The 20,671-nt window shown below is 34.4% G+C and overlaps 2 protein-coding genes across 3 annotated transcripts; both read left to right on the top strand.

Moving 5' to 3' along the window:
* Positions 1-716: 716 nt before the first annotated feature.
* LOC136206890 (cyclic dof factor 1-like) lies at positions 717-3,352 on the top strand. 2 transcript variants are annotated; one of them, XM_065998092.1, is made up of 2 exons: positions 717-970; positions 1,812-3,352. In XM_065998092.1, exons 1-2 carry the CDS (start codon positions 884-886, stop codon positions 3,171-3,173), a joined length of 1,449 nt encoding a protein of 482 aa, XP_065854164.1. In that variant the 5' UTR covers positions 717-883; the 3' UTR covers positions 3,174-3,352. The 2 variants fall into 2 exon arrangements, with proteins under 2 accessions (XP_065854164.1, XP_065854165.1); XM_065998093.1 differs by lacking the exon at positions 717-970 and adding an exon at positions 998-1,198.
* Positions 3,353-17,685: 14,333 nt separating this feature from the next.
* On the top strand, positions 17,686-18,657 carry LOC136207340 (peroxidase 57-like). Its single transcript, XM_065998609.1, has one exon. It carries the CDS (start codon positions 17,686-17,688, stop codon positions 18,655-18,657), a length of 972 nt encoding a protein of 323 aa, XP_065854681.1.
* Positions 18,658-20,671: the final 2,014 nt, after the last annotated feature.

The following is a 20,671-nucleotide window of genomic DNA, read 5'->3' as shown; positions in this document are numbered from 1 at the left end:
TCTATAATACAGTTATAATCTATCAAAGTGTTAACATTTATATCAGATATAAGATATAAGTTGATTATAAAAAAATTGTCGTAAATATTTATTTTTTTGGTAGGAAGTTGTCGAAAATATTTATAGTATTAGTATTAAAATATATATAAATGAATTGTTTTTTTTTTGAAGAGTATATAAATGAATTGTCAAAATAATGAAACATAATTTGTTAAAATACATGAAATTGCTCCAATATATCGTTTGAAAGAGTAAAAAATTTATCAAATTAATCTATTTAAATTTTATGTTTGATAGAGATAAAATTGATATGCTTAGCAATGTTAGGAGGTAAATTATGGATAAATTTGTGCTTTGTAGAGAAAATAGATATAGTGTCTTTTTTTTTTTTTTTTTTTGCCTATTCCGAAACAACTGCTTTTTTTTACTGAAAAAATTAAGATGTATCGTCTATCATCAACAACAAACAACTAACAGCAACAACGAAGCAGCAGTCAATAGTAAATATCAACAGCAACAAACAGTAGGTAAAATAAAGGACCTTAGACAGTATATTGTTTGATTTGAAAGAAAAAAAGAAAGTGAAAAAGTAGAAAAGAAAAAGAAAAATAAAAAGACAAAAAGAGTCTGATCCTTCACGTTCTTTATACTTTATCATCTTATCAGGGACTTTTCCTGGGAGACTTTTACTTAAGAGAGGGTTTTATTTTATGGGTTTTTACTTTTTAGAGAGAGAATTGCTTTGTAAAGTTTGAAAAAGGTTCTCTCTTTCCTCTAAAATTTCTATCTTTGCAGTCTTTTTGACGTTCCCTTTTTGCTATTTGTATGGGTCTTCTTGCTGCTTTTATTTTCAACACTTCGCACCTCTTTTTCTGATTAAAAAATGAGTGTCAAAGATCCAGCTATCAAGCTCTTTGGCCGCAATATTTCTGTTCCTGATTTCCCCATTCCTGCTCAACGACCATCCAAGGTATGTATATCTGCTTTTCAATTTTATGCCTTCTTAATATTTCTCTATAGCTGCTCAATCTTGATTCTTGATCTTGAAATTTTTCTGGGTTTTTGGTTTCTTATTGCTTCATCTTTTGTTTCTAAATATATCTGAAACTAATGTGAATGGGTCTTTGTTTGTTGGTTACCTAAAACTGATATGAAAATGTCAAAACTCATCGCTTTGGGCTTTATCTTTAAGAATAAGGTACTATAGACCTGAGTTCTTCATCCCTTTGTTTATTCTGATCTTTCCTTTTTTGTCTATTTGTCAAACACTTGCTAGACCTCTTTTTCTTTTCAATGTTATGATGATATAAGCTTAATGTTCTGTTCAAATTAATGATATTTTCTTTTTCTGTGTTGAAAAATTTGTATGTATTTGTATTCTGAATTCTTATTTCAATGAGCTCTTATCTTTTCTGTCTTTGATGAAATTGTGAAATAAATGATCTGCAAACAGTTTGAGTTATTTTTGGTGGTTTTTCAGTTTTGTTTTCTATCTGATCATAGAAATCATCTCCCCAAACGCAAGTTCTTTTTTCTAATTGTGCAATTAAAAGCTGATTAAATTTCAATCTTGTTTCACATTTTATTAGTCTATCAAAAAGATTATCTTTCTCATATGTAAGCTACATATTTGAGTGTTTGATTCATGATTCATTCTAGTGTTTGATTCATGTCTTTGCGGACATGAATTCTGTCAATTCATTGGCTAATTGTTGTTGTTGACTTGGAGCTATTAGGATTTATTTCATTTGTTTCTCTACAATTTCAAGATTGATATAAATGAGTTCAAACTTTTCCATTTTAAATTTCAGAACAGATGCAATGAGATTACAAAAGAAGAAGTTGTCAGTCTTGATGAAAACAATTCAGGAGAGCTGGTCAAGTCTGCTGCTACAGCTCAAGGCAATAAAGATAGCCGAACCGCAATTGAAGCAAATGAAGGAGCAGATTCTAAGATCAGTGAAGACCAGGTAGAAACTAGTAGCACAGACCAGGAGAAATTCAAAAAGCCTGATAAGATATTACCATGTCCAAGATGTAACAGTCTAGACACGAAATTCTGTTACTTCAACAATTACAATGTAAACCAACCGAGGCATTTCTGCAAAAATTGCCAGAGATATTGGACTGCTGGTGGAACCATGCGGAATGTTCCTATTGGTGCTGGACGCCGCAAGAATAAGCATTTAGCTTCACAGTTCCGTCAGATGTTAGTATCTTCTGATGGGGTGCCTATTACCAGGATGGAACACTCAGACTCAGAGAATCACCAACTTATGTCATCTGCTGAATCTGGAACCACTTTGAGGTCTGCAGCACCAGAAAACGGGATGGTTCTAAAATTTGGTCCTGAAGCACCGGACAAAGCGCTTAGTCTAGGAGATCAAAAGAGATATGCTGAGATGAGTTCAGTCACTAGTCAAGATAATATAGATGAGCCTTCCTCATGTGGATCCTTCATGGCTCCAACCAGGTCCCGAGGAAGTGAGTTACCGGAAACTGTTAGATATAAGGAGCAGGTTGATATGCCGAAACCTTCAACTGAGGTCAACGTTCCGCATCCTCACTGTTATCCGATACCCCCGTGGCTTTTCCCCTGGAACCCTGGTTGGAGTGGTCCAAATTCCACAGGAGTAGCTCAGCACCCTGGTGGGCAGTCTTGCGGCAATAATCCCAATCAAGTTCAATGGTGCCCTACGCCAATGATAGCAGTTCCAGGATTTTGTCCCCCGAGCATTCCTGTGCAACTTGTACCAGCTTCATATTTGAGTTGTATGCCTGTGTATGCTGCTGGAAATATGCCCACGAATGGATCTTATACGTGTCCTTCGCCATCATCCTCTACTAGCACCAGTTGCTGCTCAGGAAATGGCTCACCGAAACTAGGCAAGCATTCTAGAGATTCAAATCTCACGGATGAGGAACAAGCAGAAAACTGCGTTTTGGTTCCAAAAACACTGAGAATTGACGAGCCGAATGAGGCTTCAAAGAGTCATTTATGGGGCACATTAGGTCCGAAACCTGGAGAAAAGATTCCTATATCACAAGGTTCGGTGTTCAAAAGTTTTGAGACGAAAGCAGATGGAAAGGGCCGCGTAACAGAGGCGAGTCCTATATTGGAAGCAAATCCAGCAGCTCTATCCCGGGCTAATACATTTCAGGAGAGCAGCTAAATGGCCCCTCTGCTGAGTGAGTGAGGTTTTGTGCAATGTCTTCTTCCTATGCATATTGTAGAATTACTGTTTTGTGCTGAATACTGATTTGTTCAACCCCAAAGAAACAACTTCTTTGTAAATCAGAAGTTTGATGATAAATGATAATCCACTGTGTTGTTTAACACAGCTTCCAATGAGTTCAGCTTGTAAATATTTGAGGATTTTACTGCTTCTTCTTATGGTCTGAAATGGCAGAAATATAAGAGCAAATTCAGCTGAATGGTGTATGTATATATTAGAAATCCATGCTCAATTTATCAGTTTCTGTCATATAGTTCTGGATAAAGCATATGCTTAATTTTAATGATATCTAGAAACCTTATGTTGGACGGAACTCTTCTTCGTGTTGTGTCTACTTCCGTTTCTTTTCCATTTTTATTATCTTTCTCTATCTAACTTTTTTTTAGAAATAACGTTTTTCGATATCCAATTCAGTTTCTGTTCCATTTTCGTTTTGGTTTCGTACAACATATGTAAAAACTGATGGAATGGTGTTATAGTGAAATTAGATTGAAGGTACCAATACGTTAAAATTATTTTTTCAATGCATAAGAGCACATAAGTGTATTTGGCTAAATCTCAAGGAGATTTAAAGCATTTAAAAAAAAAAAAAAAAAAAAAAATCTAATTTTGATGTTAACTACTAAAAATATGTAGCGATTTGCATAAATTTTCAAATAGTCAAAGAATTAAATAATAATTTAGAATTAAGACTCTCATTGTGGTGTTTTTATGAAACTGTCATGGATTGAATTGGATAATCCACTTATAGTTAATGTCCTTTAGTGTAGCCCGCAACTTACTGATCGTCTTTCTCATGAAAACAATGGTAATAGCAATGCTCGAAACCTCCTTGCATCTTTAGCCTCATTTATGATAAGTGGTCTCCGTTGGATTTCCTGTAATGCAATGTAGATGCATGAACGTTTAAAGAACAAGACTATAGTTCAATGTACTGAACCAATTATGACAGAGGTAATAGCGATTCGGAAAGTACTATCGTGACTCAAATTGTCAGGAAGCAGTAATGTGATAAATCAATCGAATTGCATTTCGGTTGTTCAAGCCATTAATAAATCAGCTCATTATTTATCATATTTGGCCGATATGATTCAGGAATGTGTCAATTTCATCAAAGAGTTATATTACGTGGTAATCTCTTCTGTCAAACGTTCAACGAATTCTATAGTTCATTGCTCAGCTAAGGCGGTCGTTTTTGCATCTGTTCATGGAGTATGATAATGCCTACCTCTTTTCCTTATAATGTATTAATTTCAGATTTAATTTAATAAGTTTTGTTTAAAAAAAATTAGCGATTTGCATATTTACTCGAATTTTATGATCATTATTAGTCCAAAATCTCAACTTTAAAACCTCTAATAATAATAAAAAAAAATCCATCTTTAGTCATTGCTTTGCTTATATTATATTATATCCTCATCCTTTTTCCAGGAAAAAGACTTTCTTTTATTTGAGCCAGGAATAATTCACCACTTGAGAAAGAATATGTGTGTATATGTATATCTCCTTGAAACAAATTACTCCAACTCCCAAAATATAAAGTCATATCAGGGTTTTAAACTTAGATCCAAAAACCATTAAGACGATTCATTAACCGTTTATATTTATTTAAAGTGATATTTTGACTCATAAATTTTAAGTGATATACGTTTAAATCGTCCAAATTTTCTGATCCTGCCATATAGGAATAAAGAATTAATTATGTCGAATTAAGTAAATTCAATTAGCTAATAAGAATTTTTAAAGGTCAATTGATTTTTTTTGGGTCAAAGTTTAGGTGACCCTCAATATATTCAACCTCATATTTACTATGATTTAAAATAGGAGAAGAATGGAATATTCAATTTAAAAAGAAAGTTTAAACCTTGTAGGAAATAATGCAAGGTAACACTGCCTTTATAGAATATTTGGGAGAAGATGTTTTTTTAGGAATGATTTCTTAAATTTAGATAAGAAGGGATAACTGACTACTTTTATGGGGTCCTCAAAGTTATTCTCTATATATTCCAAACCATTAATAAACATATCAATGGGTTCCTTAGCAAGTAAGAAAAATGGAAAAAGGATAAAGTAACAAAAATACAAGAATGTTGTTCCTACAATTTTAACTATGAGTGCATTAATGTTCACTTGGTTCTTCAACAACCAAATAAATTTGATTATTTATCGTTAGATATATGCTTATTATCAAATTTATTTTATCAAGTAGCTCGAAAACTAATCGGGCTTGACTTGGTTAAAGTTCAGCTTTCAGAATCGATTATTTTTTTAATTACTATTATACATTTCAATTAATTTTATGAAATGTTAGTTTTTCTTTTACTTTTCTTATTCCCTCTTTAATCTTATACTTTATATTACTTAAATAGATAAGATACGAATTCTCACTAATTTTTTTTTAATAATTGTCTTTGGCACATTTTATAGGTATTCTCCTCTTTAATCTCATAATTTCGTTTAAATTTGTTATAAACTATATATTAATTTTATTATTATTTCAAAGTTTTAAGTTAGCATGTTTCCTTTATTATAAGGGGATTGAAATTAAATAACAACATGAAAAAACATGTATAAATCATAACTCAAAAGCATTATTCTCAAGTTGAGCCTGTAAAGTTGAATGAGCTTAAGAATTAAATTCTTACTTTGATTCTCATTTCAAAATACAGGAAAACAAGTGACTATATATAGCTTAAGGATAAAGCAAGCATTTGTGAGTAAAAGCTTGAAAAAGAAAGGAATAGCAAAAAAGTAACGATTGCATAAAAATGTGTCCTATTCCGCTTAATGATTGGCTCATGGTTGTGCATATAGATTGATGACTAGTGCACAAATCTTCTAGAAGCTGGATGATGCAATGGGTGTGGCGTAAGAATGAGCCAAGGTGAGAGAAAGCTAATTTGAAACGGGAAAATGATTGTTACATAATTGGCCTAGAAAATGTTAAGAAGGCTGAGTTTGGAAATAAGGAAGCAAAGCTGAGGATAATGTTGGGCTTTGGTGAAGATATTAGCTAGTTGAAGGGCAAAAGGTATGGCATAAAGAGAATCAAACTAGAATGAACACAAAGATCTTCCTCCTTCTGGGACACGTCCCGATCAGCCTTCTTGAGGGCTTAGTCATTATTCATGCTGGAATCAACTCAGAGGTTCTGTTCCAGTTGAACGATCCGCTTCATGTCTGTCTCCAACCACAAAGTGACCTTAGAGTGTGAAGATAAGGCCTTCCTAAAAAAGACACATAAGCCCTGACCAAAGGCAAAAGGAAGCATGAGGTAAAGGGTGAACGATACCTGAGCAACGCGGCTGTCAAAAAGGTCGATAACCACCTCGTTAGACTGTCGATTATACAAAGCACTCTCGGTCGGAACCCAATCTATTTGGGAAAGGCTACAAGCTATGATAGGATACTCCAGGTGAGGCCCATCGAGGTATCTCATCATCTAGAGCTGCCACAATATGCCAATAAGGAACGATGGCTGGAACCTTCCCCTCTCTTTTGGTTCCAGCTACCGTAGATCGAGGTGTAGGATTCTGAATAGAAGGCCCAAACACTATTGGCGCCTTTTGGACAGGAGCTTCCAGCACCATGAGACCTTTCTGAGTAACAGAAGAAACCATCCTCTTTTGGATAGCAGGACCCACTGTTGGCCCCTTTTGGGTGGAAGGAACATGTATGATGGGACCTTTCAGAATAACAGGAACCATTTCTGGCCCATTATTAGTGGTTGGAGTTGGTACAACCTTTAATCGCTTTGGCCCCTGCCCCTGTTTAGTGGCACTGCTAACTCTCTTAGAGGATACCATCGATTCCTTTTTGAGCGGGGTTCCTTATGTGCTAGCATGCATTGTCCTAGTCGATTCATTAGCAATTGGAGGTGTGGCAGTGGCACCCACCCTATCTGGTACGGCCACAAAAAGAGGAATGATGGATTGAGGGGCATTTTGAGTGGCCTCTTAAGAAGCACCCGATAGTGAGCTGGCCGTCGAGCCATTGATGATTTCCAAAAAAAAAAACGTATTCTTAAATTAATCAATAAGGTGCTTTAGAGATTTCTAGAAGGGGTTGGAATTAGGAAGATTCTTTGACAATTTTTAGTTCTTTATGTTCTTATTCAATTCTTTTGCTAAATTTGAAGCTTCAAAATTCATAAATTCTTAGAGAGTTGAGAAAAGATTGAGATGTTTGTGGGTAGAGCTGCCAACGAGCTTGTGTAGTTCGCAAACAGTTCGAGTTTGGCTCGGCCAAAGCTCGGCCCGATTGGGCTTGGCTCGAGTTCGAGATCGACTCGAGGATTAACGAGTCAAAGCACGAGCTTTCTTAGGTTCGACTCGAAAGCTCCTGAGCAAGCTCAATTATTTTTTAATATAGATTTTTACCAATTCTTAATTATATAGATATATATACATATTTCAATAATTTTAATTTTTAAATTTTATTAAGAGTCATAAGTTATAAGTCCATTAATAAATTATAACAATTTTTTTAACCTATACATAATTTATCCAAATCCAACACGTTTTAAACTTGGGCCAAGCATAAAAAAAATTTATTTTTAAAAATTAAAATAAAAAGAAACCCTACTTCAGCCAATCTCTCATACTTATCATCGTTCCACTCTTCTACCGCCTGTCTAACAGTCTCCTCTCCTCTCTACTCTAGCTAAGCCACACTTTCTCTTCTAAACCACAATCTAAACAACACACCTCCGTCGCCTTCACCTTCATCGTCACCTTCGCCGTTGCATTCACAGTCCATAGTTCATCATGGCAGGTTAGTCTTCATTCCCTCCCTTTATTATTCTATTTCAAATTTACATTCCATAGCTTTTGATTTGATTTTAGTGTGTGCAAAAATGAAGAATTTATACCCAGAATGTATTAAATGATTTATGATAAAGAAGATGGATTAATATCTAAAGATGATTATCTGTTGTGGGATGTGGTTGCTATGAGTATGACTATTGGATTTGAATTGACAATTAAATATTTTTTGTTTTTTTGGATGTGTTGTAATTAAGAATGAAGAAATTATGGTTAACCTTTACTACTAATTAATTGTCTTATGGTTACTTAATAGGAATAAGATTATCCTTATAAGCCTCGTATATATGGATTAGAAGACTGATGGTCTGCATATGCAAAATTTATGTTTTGACTAAATAATAGCAGAATTACATATTCTTGAGCTTGACATCTTATATTATTCATTTTGATCTTAATTTTGAGCTTGATGAGGAAAAGTACTGTTTTCTGAATAATTAAAACTTTACATTTCTTATGGACAATTGCACATGTATGTAATAAAGCCATAAAAGACAATTTTGGTTTAAGCTTACTATAAACTTTAATTTCATTTTTTTTTATTTTGATTATGTGTCTACTGTCTTTTTTTAGCCCATTACAAGCTCCAAAATATAAAAACCAAACGAGCTCAAGCTGGCTCAAAAATAATCGAGCTCGAGCCGAACTTGTGTCGAGCTCGAGCCGTGCTTAGAAAATCCAAGCTCGACGAGCTTCGAGCTTGAGCCAAGCCGAGCCGGACCTTTTTCATTCTCGAGCTGAGCCAAGTCAGGTTTGGTATTGGTTCGGCTCATTGGCACCCCTAGTTATGGGTAATGATCACACAGTTTAAGGATTGGGGGCTCAAATCGAGTAGAAATTAGAGACAATTTTTTAGTTTGATTTTGAATTTGCAGGGTTCCTTTTCTTTTCCAGTTTCAGTTTGATTTTGTCTTTGATCGTCGTTTTGGTTTTTCGATTGGTTACCCATCGGTCTTGGTTTGTTGACCAGAGAATCCTATTAACTAAACCATAAATCCTATATATCCTTATTAATAGACTTATAAAATAACTCATAAGTAACTCTTAAAAACTCCTAAGCTTAAATTCAAAATTAATGTCGTTTAAAGGAAATATTTCTTATGGACCGAAATAGTTTAGTCTCTAGGATTTAATGATTGTTGACTTATTTTTCTTGTCTCATTGACAAGTTTTGTCCTTCTTGTCTCATTGAAAAAATTTACTTTGTCTGGTCTCATTGATAAATTTTTTTGTCGAATGTCTTCATATGGCTGCTTCGAGTTCATCATCATGAGTGTTTTGGTCTGAAACTACAGTGAGATGGGCAACCTATGAGCAATCGACATTCTTAGAGATCTTGTCAAACATCATAAAATTGAACTTGTGTTTATCTCTGAAACAAAAATCAGGCTTTTTAGATTAGATGCCTTAAGAAGAAGTTTGGGCCTTTTGGTTATTTTAGTGTAGAAAATATTGCTAGAAATGGTGGGTTGGGTCTTATTTAGAGATCCAATATTAAAGTTCAAATTCTCAAAAGTGATCGTAATTTTATAGATGTTAGGGTTCAATATTGTGTTGAAGAAGAGTGGAGATTTACTAGGTTTTAAGGACATCCCGAGCGCAATCCTAGACATGAGTCTTGAAATTTTCATAGGATTCTTGCTAGAGACTCGAATCTTTCTTAGTGTATTATGGGCGATTTCAATAATATTTTAATGGTTTTTGAAAAGAGGGGAAGTATTGCTCATCCCTAATGGCTTCTAAATGGAGTTCAATAAACGGTTAAGGATAATAACCTTATCAACTTGGTTACCTTTGGCAATCCGATTACGTGGGAAAAGGGGAGCGATACTAAGTTTTGGGTATAAGAGAAGCTTGATAGAGAAATTTTTTCCACTTCATGGCTAGATTTATTTCCTCACGCTCCGGTAAAAATTCTTAACTGAACACCTTTCGATCTCACTGATTTTGCAGTAAAAGAATAAAAGAGTTTGGGTAAAAAATTTCAAATTTGATAATGTTTTGCTCTAAAGCCCCAAATGTCATGAAATCATCGAGGAAGGTTTAGATTTGTTTCTCTTCTTCTGATTTAATTTGAAAAATTATATCGTTCAGTAAAGCGTTCTCTGGTTGGGGAATGATTTTATTGCTCATGCTAAGGAAAAGGTGAAACTAATTAATAAAGAGTTAAGTTTGCTACATAGCCAGAGGGATGCATTGGGAATTGAGGAGTTTAGACAAAAGCAAGAGGAGATTTTCAATTATTGGGTATAATGGAGTTGTATTGGAAACAAAGATCGAAGGCTCGCTGGCTTAAAACAAGATACACCAATACAAAGGTTTTTCATTCCTTTGCATCAAATAGGAAATGTCGTAATAGGATTGACAAGTTGTTTAATGAAGATGGAAATTGGCATGATTGGGATAGTAGATTGGGGGAAGTTATGGTAAATTATTTTAAAAATCTTTTTCAATCTTCTAACTCATTTTCTTTTCAGGTGTTAGACAACATCGAGCTTGTTATTACTGTTGAGCAAAACAATACTATTTTAGAAGAGGTTTCTAAGGATGAAATTTATACATCAGTGTTCAGTATACACCCAGACAAGGCACTTGGTCCGAATGGAATGAGTCCGGGATTCTTTCACACTTTTTGGTCTCTGGTGGGGATCGATGTGATAAAAAATTTACAAAAAGTTTTTTTTAGTCCAGTCGTATGTCTTTAGGTTTGAATAATACTAATATAGTCCTAATTCCTAAGAAAGAGAATCTGATTTGTATGTCTGATCTTCAACTAATTTCTTTATGTAATGTCATCTATAAGATTATTGCCAAGATTATCGGTAACAAATTAAGCCTCTATTGAATTCTATGACTTCAGATTCCCAAAGTGCTTTCTCCTGGAAGATTAATTTCAGACAATATCTTAATCGCTTTTGAAGCCACACATTTTTTCAAATGTAAAACCCAAGGGCGCAATGGTATGTCGGCTTTAAAAATTGATATTAGTAAGGAATATGATAGATTAGAATGGAGTTTTATTAGGTCTATTCTTTATAAGTTTGGATTTTGTAAAAAATGGGTTGATTTGATTTTAATTTGCATCTCCTCTGTTCAGTATAAAATAATAATTGAAGGTCAGAAGTTAGGTCCTATAATTCCTTCTAGAGGCTTAAGGTAAGGGGATCGTCTATCCCCTTACATGTTTATTATCTATGCTGAGGGCCTAAGTGCTTTGATCAGAAGTAAAGAAAGACAGAATATCTAGCATGGTTGTAAAATGGCTCATCAACTCCCTTTGTTATTCATATGTTCTTCACTGACGACTATTATTTATATTTCCAGGCTTTTGTGGATGAAAGTCAAGTTTTTCAAGAGGTTCTCCAGGAATATGAGTTTCAGGTCAGGTGGTAAATTATCAAAAGTTCCATTCTTTTTAGCAACAATATGCATAGTTTATTGAGAGGGGATATTTGTTATATGCTTGGGGGTAATGGAGACCTTGAATCAGGGTAGGCATTTATGTATTCTATCTATGATTGGTAGAAGAAAATGTGAAGTCTTAAAATTCATCAAAGATCACGTTTGGACTATGCTGAATTCATAGCATTCTAAACTCCTTTCAAGGACCGGTAACAAAATTTTGTTAAAAATTATGCTTTAGGCTATTCCGGCGTATGCTATGAATGTCTTTTTACTGCAAATTACCGTTTGTGATGAGTTGGAATGACTTTTTAATGCCTTTTGGTGGTGTAACAATATCTCTAGGATTAGACGGATGTCATGGGATAAACTTTGTGCTCCAAAGTCGGTTGGTGGTATGGCTGTCAAGACGCTTAGAGACTTTAATCTCGCTTTGCTTGGTGCTTCATTACAAAATCATTCTCTATAGCCTCAAGAATATTTAAGGCAAACCATTTAAAATATGATGGTTTCCTAAGTGATGTAAAAGGTTGGAACCCAAGTTTCGGTTGGAGCAGTATTTTTGGGAGCTCAAAATGTGCTTCAAAGAGGTTGTAGGAGAAGAGTGGGAAGTGGAGATAATCTAAACATTGATTTCGATCCTTGGCTTATAAATGGGCCATTGGGTTGTCCCACTGCCGTGTTACCCCTGAAAAGTGTAGATTCAAAGGTTTCTTCTCTTTTTGGAATTGGTGGTAGAAGGTGGGATAAAGAAGTGATTGTCGACATTTTTAATACAGAAGACCAGGCACATATTTTGGGTGTTCCCGTGTCTTCTAATAATCCAACAGATTAGTTTTGGCACTTTGGGTATCATGTCGAGTTCATTGTTAAGAGCTGTTATAAGTTTTTGTGTCTAGATTATTCTTCCCATAATAGTCGTTGGTGGAATAAACTCTAGAATCTTAAGATTCCGCTCAAAGTAAGAAATTTAGTGTGGAGAGCTTGTATTGGGTTCATACATACGGTTGAAATTCTCAGAAAAAGGTATGTAAATGTTAGTCACTTTTGTGTTTTCTCTTGCAATAATGAGGAATCCATTATTCATTATCTGTTTGGTTGTTCTTTTGCAATGCAAATTTGGAACAAATTGTTGATGGTTCCTTTGCCTACCTTCGAGTTTTCTTTTTTCGATTGTATGATTTGGGTTTTTTCAAAATTCAGTTTGGATAAATGCTGCCTACGGGCGATTCTGATTTGGAGTTTATGGTATAGAATAAACAATGTAGTTTGGGATGAGAAGTTTATTTCAGAGGAATTGCTATTTACATTCGCGTGTAATTTTCTCCGTGATTGATAAAATGCTCAATTGGGCAGTTTGAACCTGTGTGAGTAGGACAGTTCAGTTTCTGGTGCAATCTGCGGTCTAAGGTCTTGATTGTGTCATCTTTCTCCTCGTATAAAAATTAATGTTGATGCGACGATTGTTGAGAGATCTGGTTTATTAAAGACGTTTTCTGTGATGCTTTCTCCAGGTTTTTTTTCATGGTAATTATAATCCTAAAGAAGGGGATGCTATAGGCATTAGGGAGACGTTGAGTTGGAAAAAGTTAAGAGATTCATAGGACGATTGTGGAATTAGACATGGCTACAGTTATCAACCATATTCATCAACATTCCTTTCATTCTATTTACAGTTTTATAATTGATGATTATAAAAAATTGTTGGGTCTTTTAACGAAGTTTCTGTCATATTTATTAATCGATTTGTGGAAATGGTTGCTTATAGTCTTGTTAAAATAGCTTGTTTTTTTTTTTTTTTTTTTTTTTTTCAAGAACATAAGAAGTAAACCTTCCTAATTTTATTTTTTCTGTTTCACATGCTCATTTCTATGAAATTCTTTTTGGGTTAAAAAGATAATAATAATAAAAGAATAAAGAATAGGTGTGAATATGAAATGAAGAGGGATACTTGGGATCGGTTCAAAATTGGTTTTGAATAAAAGTATATTATTTATGTAAGGCAACAACTAGAAATATAATTATTGTAACATAAATATATATTTTTATGTAGAGGAAAAACTATTTATTTGCAGAGAAACCTACATTTTAATATAAAAGTGTATTTGAATAAAAACATATTAAAGACAAATGTTTGAACAACCAAATTAATTGATTGTTGGCCCGTCGACGGTCCAACAAGTTGGCCTTCAGATACTTAGGCCCGTTTCTTATCCTTAATGAGTTCGGCCTTGTTGCTTGTTCATTAGAGCTCAAAAACTTAGAAAGGAAAACTAATGGGCTATTTATATGAAAATTATGGTTATAAAATTACAAGGGAAAATTACAATTATGATTACTTAATTCTCAATACGTTATTTCAAAAAAAAAAAAAAATTCTCAATACGTTATTATTTTCTATATATCATAAATAACATATAATTTATATTCTAATTTATAAATTTTAGACCTCAATTTATAAATTATAAATCCTAAATTTTTTTATCTTAGACCTCCAATTCATAAAACATTGTTCTTAAAATATATGAAAAACAATGATTTTGACATAGTTGTAAATAATTTTTCAAATCTGAATTTATGTGTAAATTTTCCAAAACTAATTAAGAGGGCTTTTTACACGAAAATTATAATTGAATCACAGTACTAAAATTAATTCTCAATATGTTACTGTATTTTTTGTATATCATAAATAAAATATAATTTTATACCTAATTAAAAAATTCTAGACCTCAATTTATAAATTTTAAACTCTAAAAATATATCATAGAACTGTAATTTATAAACTCTAATCCTTAAAATATATTAAAAATAATAATTTACTTAGTTTTTCATAATTCAAATTATTATTTTTTTTTTTTTTGGTAGAAAAGGAAAAGAAAAACGAATAACAACAAACTACCCAGGAATTAGCCTAGGGAAGCTAACCCCAATCCTATCTTCTAAGAGAAGATGAGAGATGAAACTAGGGGAAACAGGAAGGGTAGTAACGCCTAACGTCCCTTCATGGCCCGCCGCCGCCAAGCGATCAGCAACACGATTCTGCTCTCTAAAAATGTGTCTGAACTCTACGAACTCAAAGGAGGAGCAAAGCCTTATAATAGCTTTGATGAGGTTGCGACTGTTAAGACCCATAGAATGATTCTCAGAAATCATTTTGATTGCTTCCAAATTATCAGACTCCACAGAGAGCCTCTTAACACCCAGCCTTTTAGCAAGATTGATTCCAGTAAGAATAGCCCAGAGCTCCGCAGAAAAGGAAGAACCCAACCCTAAATTCTGGGAGAACCCAGAAAGCCAGACGCCCCCTACATCTCTAAGCACACCTCCAGCCGCAATCTTACCGTTACTGAGGCAGGAACCATCAGTATTCAGCTTCACAACCCCCTCTCTTGACCTGCTCCATCCCACGAGATGGACATCACAACACTGAGAGGCTCTGGCAAGGGACTCTCCTTTGAAACTATCGATAATAGAGAAAAGTTTTTTCGAGAAGAAATCAGCTAAGTTTGTCATAAAAACAGTTTTATCTCCAAAAATCTCCTCGTTTCTCCATTTCCAAACTTGGTGACAGATAATAGCAAAGAAAATGTCACCATGCTCCATGTATGGAAGCAACTTTCCTCTAACACCATCAGAGAACCAGTCGACCTCAGAATGTGCCATGAAGGAATTCAAATTATTATTTGATATGTAGTTAATTTTTTTTTTCTTTTGAAGATTGTATTGAATTTTTAAAAATGAATTTCTATATAAATTTTCCTAATTAAGAAAGGTTTTCGAATTTTAAAAAAGGAAAACAGTGACACTTTTTTTGAGTAATGACGGGAGGTTAGAAAGAGCAGATGCACGACATCCTAACTAGGTTGACACCCTTACACACAGAACAAACTAGGCTCGAATCTTATTAAAAAGAATGAAAAAATATAAATAAGGAAAAAAGGAAAGACTGGCGAAACACAAAGCTAATTAAATCTAAACTAATTTTTTTTTAATCTAAACTAATCTAACTCACAATAATCATAATAAAAATAAAAAAAATTACAAAAATTTGGAGCAGAGGTCTATTAGGAAATAGAGTCGGCATCAGCTGCGCGGTTACCTTCACGAAAAATGTGGGAAACAAAGATATGCATCGAGGAGATTTGTTGCAGGTAAGGCAGCCAGTCCTGTTTAATTTGTCAAAGATCCCTTGAGGAACGACGCTGGATAAGAGAAACAATACAACTAGAATTACATTCAATCCAACGATTCCACCAGTCTTTCTCCCAAATGAGACCAATAGAAAAAATGACCGCTTTCAACTCTATAATATGAGCAAAATAATTTTGAATAGGAAAGGTAAAACAGACGTGAGGGAATCTCGAGAGGTTCTGAAAATGCCGCTCGTTCGTTATGAGATGATGATAAAATGTTAAATTCTATATTTTTTTTAGAAATGATGTCACTCAATCTGCGACGTGCGCTTGATAGATTGAATCAGCTTGACTTGAGATGAAATCAACAAACTAATAGAGAGGGACCGATGTAGGACATCTCTTTTCCGATGCTTAAGTCAATGATGTTACTGTGGGAGTGAGTAAGTAAATGACTTAGAAAGCAGAATGAAGTAAGAACGGTTGTGTATCTTGTGATTCTTTAAGATGACTATTTATAAAAATAAGTGAAAGATACCTATTAATGGGTAGACGTTTATATGACAATGCTTGATTAGTCCATACACATGTACATTTTTATGACTTTTTCCAATTTCCGTAAATTATGAAATTTTCTAGAGACTAGAAGCGTATGTTTCAAATTCGCTCGTATGACTACGATACACGCCTATACTTTTTGCACAAAGCTTTTTATTAATTTACATATCCGGCTACCATTTTACTTAAAAAGACTTATAAAAAGAAAGTTATAAAATTGCAATATTATGTGATATTGGGTAGACCGAAATAAAAAGAAAAGTGATATGCCTCGAACGTGCAAGCCTGCATTTACCTTGCCTCCTTCAAGGTCTCCACGTTGCGGACTCATCTTCAATCTCTTCTCTTCTTATCCAAACATTCCCCTAAATTAGAATTCAATTAACAAAATAATAATAATTTGAATTTTATTTTATAGTTGATATGAAATATTTCAAATACAATATATTTTGCTATAATATTAGAATATTATAAGTTACTAAGAGCATTAATTGAATAAAGAAAAGATGAATATCCTGCTGGAAATAATGGACAACAGCAGCCCAAAGCAACTCTTGGTCTCATTCACGTCACTTCTCTCAAATACATGGAGCTACAATATTGTAAGAAAATGCTCAAAACACTATTTAAATATTATATTTCTTTTTTGCTTAATATATTAACCTTTGCATTCGGCCAAAAAAAACAGATTTTTTTTAGTGTTTCGTTAGTTCTGTAAAATAACTTAAAATGACTTGATTAATCCTATAAATTTATAAGGTAGGCTAAGAAAGACTTTGATCAGATTACAGCGTATATTATTTTAAACAAATTTAGTGAGTTTAAGTAGTCAATATACCACTTTAAATAAATTTAAATTTAAAAGGTTAATGAGAAACTTTATAAATTTAGTAACCAATTATTTTCTTTTTACAAGTTAAGGGATTTAGTTTAGATATATATCAAGGCATTTTTTATGCAATAAGATTATAATTTCAAGGAAAGAATAGAGCATCATTTTTATTATGAATACTTGACACACGTTTTCATCTTTCATTTCACCAACTGGCTCGTGCTATCCAAATTCAAATAATCCAAAGTATTTGGCTTAATACATGTTACGCTCAATTTAACCATTCTTATTTCACTCTACCTTTTAAATCATTTACTTATTTACTCCGAGTAACTTAAGCATATGAGAAGGGATGCCATATACCGGTATCTCTTATAGTTTGTTGATTTCAGTCGAGGTAAAGCAAATTCAGTATATCAAGATTAAGAGAGATCAATATCATCCCAATTATATACTGCAGTCGAAAAAAGAAAGAAAAGAAAATAATATTCAATTGGAAATTAATCAATTATATAGGCTTTAGTGATGTTTGTCAGCATAATATGTATGGAAGATCGTTATTTTTTTTTTTTTTAAATTATTCTCTCTTATAAAATATAGTTGACTAGTATGTTTTGCCGGCTGTCTGTTTTCCTAAATTAATGATTTGATACTATATATATTTGCATCTACTCTATATCTAAAACTCGTATATGCCCAAAATGGAAATGCAAATTCCTCTTCTAGTTCTAGTGTTTGTGTCAATGGTTGTTCCGAATCTTGTAATAGGTGATCTAACCCCCAATTTTTACCAATCATCTTGTCCGCAAGCTGAATCCATCATTCTTGGAGTTGTCCGAACTCGATTCACCACCGATCCTTCCATAACTCCAGCATTGCTTCGCATGCATTTTCACGATTGCTTCGTTAATGGATGTGACGCATCAATTCTGATAGACTCAACAAAACAAAACTCATCAGAAAAAGATGCGGGACCAAACCAAACTGTACGAGGTTACGACTTAATCGACACAATCAAGAATGCCCTAGAAAAAGCATGTCCTTCAACAGTATCATGTGCAGATATAATAACAGTAGCAACAAGAGATGCCGTAGCTCTAGCAGGAGGCCCCAACTACACTATTCCAACAGGAAGACGAGACGGCGTCGTTTCCAACGCGGACGACGTCAACCTTCCCGGGCCAAGTATTACAGTTGCTCAAGCATTTCAGCTTTTCAAAGGGAAAGGGCTGACTAGTATTTCTGATATGGTAACACTTTTGGGTGCACATACTGTTGGTGTTGCTCACTGCAGTTTTTTTCAGGATCGGCTTTCGAATTTTCAGGGTACTGGAGCTCCTGATTCATCTATGGATCCTGCTTTGGTTGCTAATTTTACCAGGATTTGTTCTTCTTCTGCTAATGCTGATCCGTCTGTGAATTTGGATCAAAGTACTGGTTTTGTTTTTGATAATGCGTTTTATAGGCAACTTTTGCTGAAAAGAGGGGTGTTGGAGATTGATCAAGGACTTGCTCTAGACAGATCGAGTGGTGGAATTGTGTCGGGTTTTGCCCGGGATTCGGATGGATTTAAACAGAGTTTTGGGAATGCAATGGTCAAGTTGGGAAATGTTCAAGTTCTTGAGGGAAATGCAGGTCAAATTAGGAAGAATTGCAGAGTTTTCAATGGTTAAGATATTACCCAATGAAAAGAGTTTACAAGGGGAATCAATGAAAGAAAAAGATTGGGATGCATTAATTTTATTGATTTTATTTACAATTTTTATGAATTTAATATTAAAAAATCATGTCAATTAAAGATTGGTTTCAAGTGATTAAGTAATATTGATGTTGTTTAAACTAGATATTCCACCTTTAAATCATAATATATAAATTAATCTTTTAATTGAAAGAAGATTCATTTAGATACAATAAATCGAAATAATTAAAATGGGAATTATCACTGTAATTTGTTAAAGCTAATGTAGGAGGTTTATCCAAATAATGGTTTGAAACAATTGCCTAAAGTTGTTTTGATTGAATAGAGGATTGTATTGAAGGAGTAGAAGTGTGATTGTTAGGAGGATATTGAAGGACGAACAACACAGATAGAGAAAATAAACAGATAGAGAAAATTTGATGTCCATATTTTTATATTATATTATTTGTCTCTGACTCAATTTATGACATGTGACATATTTACCACACTTTAACCATATTAACTAACAAAATTGGAGAAAACCAATATATACATATGTTTGGTTCCTAATGTCTTAGTAACTAACCATTACACAAAACATTGTGTTTTGTGCTACTTTAATACTAACTTAAACAAAACGTTGTGTCTTCTTTAAGTAGAATTATTACCTCCTCAAGATGGAGGGTAAATGTTTAAAACTTCCAACTTGCTGTTCAGTAGAAATGGATCTGTATTCAGCTATAAACGTGAAGGAGTGACTTTTTTTCTTACTTTTCAAAAAATGAGTGAATTTCCCGAAAAACACAGTATTCAGAAATTAATCTTCTGGTATCTTTACATGTTGCTTAGTCTACGTGTGAAAAGGCCTTAATATCGAGATGTGCTGGTGAAGGATAAAACAAACCCTTCCCTTCCCTGGATCTCTTTTTATAGAATGTAAGATGATATGGGTTCCTTTAAGGTGATCTCATGTTGCTTTAATGTAATCAAATTCTAAAAAAAAAAAGGAGATTAATTACATTTTGGTGCAATAGGATGACCTAGCCGCCACCTAGCCACCGCCCCCCCTTTCTGTCGCCGCTCCCCTCGCCGCCGCCCTGGCCTCCCCATCTGCGGCCATGGCGGAATCAGCCTTTGCAATCGCTCACCTTTTCGAGAGATCCTCGTTTGCTAAAGCTACCTCTTCCTCAGCGCCGCCTCCTCGTGATCGACCTCCATCTTTCGCCTCGGTGGTAAGTAAGGCGATTTGCCCGATTGCCGTTCCAGCGCCGTCAGCTCCCCGGGTCACCGAGGAAGGAGGCTTTAAAGCCATCAGAATTCAACAAGCTATCTACGAAGAACGCATCAAGTCATTCGAACACTCAGTGATTGGTAGATTGACACTGTCAAAGGGAGAGAAGCCTTGGAAGCATCCTGAACTCAAACACAAGCTGAACCAAATATGGCATAGAAATATGGATTGGAAGCTCATATCCCTCGGTAAGGGCTTTTTCCACATAATTATGCCCTCAGCAGCTGCTCTGCAAGCAGTATGGAGCCTTGGTGCCATCCCGCTCAAACCTGGAATTATGAGATTCACCCCATGGACCCCATGCTTCAATCCAGACTTGCATAAATCCTCATCTGCACATGTATGGTTTCGTTTCTATAATCTACCTTGGGAATTTTGGGATCCCCGTATCCTTGCTAGTATTGCCCGTGTGGTGGGAGTCCCAATACGGTTTGATCATAATACTGTTAATGGGGAGTTCGGGCACTTTGCCAGGGTCCTAATCGATGTTGATCTGTCAAAAGATATTCAATCCAAAATTCGGGTTGACACTGATACCAGAAAACAGTGGGCGTATATTGAATATGAACATTTGCCGGCTATTTGCTCTTTTTGTGCTAACATTGGGCACACTGCCGCGCAATGTCGTAAGAATGGTTCATCTCAGACTCCTAAAGCTCAGCATAGGGATGGAAAGCAGCCCGAGCAAGCTCCACAGCAAAAAAAGGATGTGAATGCA

This window comes from Euphorbia lathyris, chromosome 9, assembly GCF_963576675.1.
Source record: "Euphorbia lathyris chromosome 9, ddEupLath1.1, whole genome shotgun sequence".
NCBI classification, from domain to species: Eukaryota; Viridiplantae; Streptophyta; class Magnoliopsida; order Malpighiales; family Euphorbiaceae; genus Euphorbia; species Euphorbia lathyris.
Note: the sequence above shows the minus strand (reverse complement) of the source record. Positions and strands in the feature narration are given on the sequence as shown.

What these genes read in the sequence shown, in the direction of transcription:
- LOC136206890 (XM_065998092.1), top strand. Translation starts at nt 884, where the DNA reads ATGAGTGTCAAAGATCCAGCTATCAAGCTCTTTGGCCGCAATATTTCT. An exon ending in CTGCTCAACGACCATCCAAG is followed by an intron (nt 971 to 1,811) that starts GTATGTATATCT and finishes TTTAAATTTCAG; the next exon opens with AACAGATGCAATGAGATTAC.
- LOC136207340 (XM_065998609.1), top strand. Translation starts at nt 17,686, where the DNA reads ATGGAAATGCAAATTCCTCTTCTAGTTCTAGTGTTTGTGTCAATGGTT.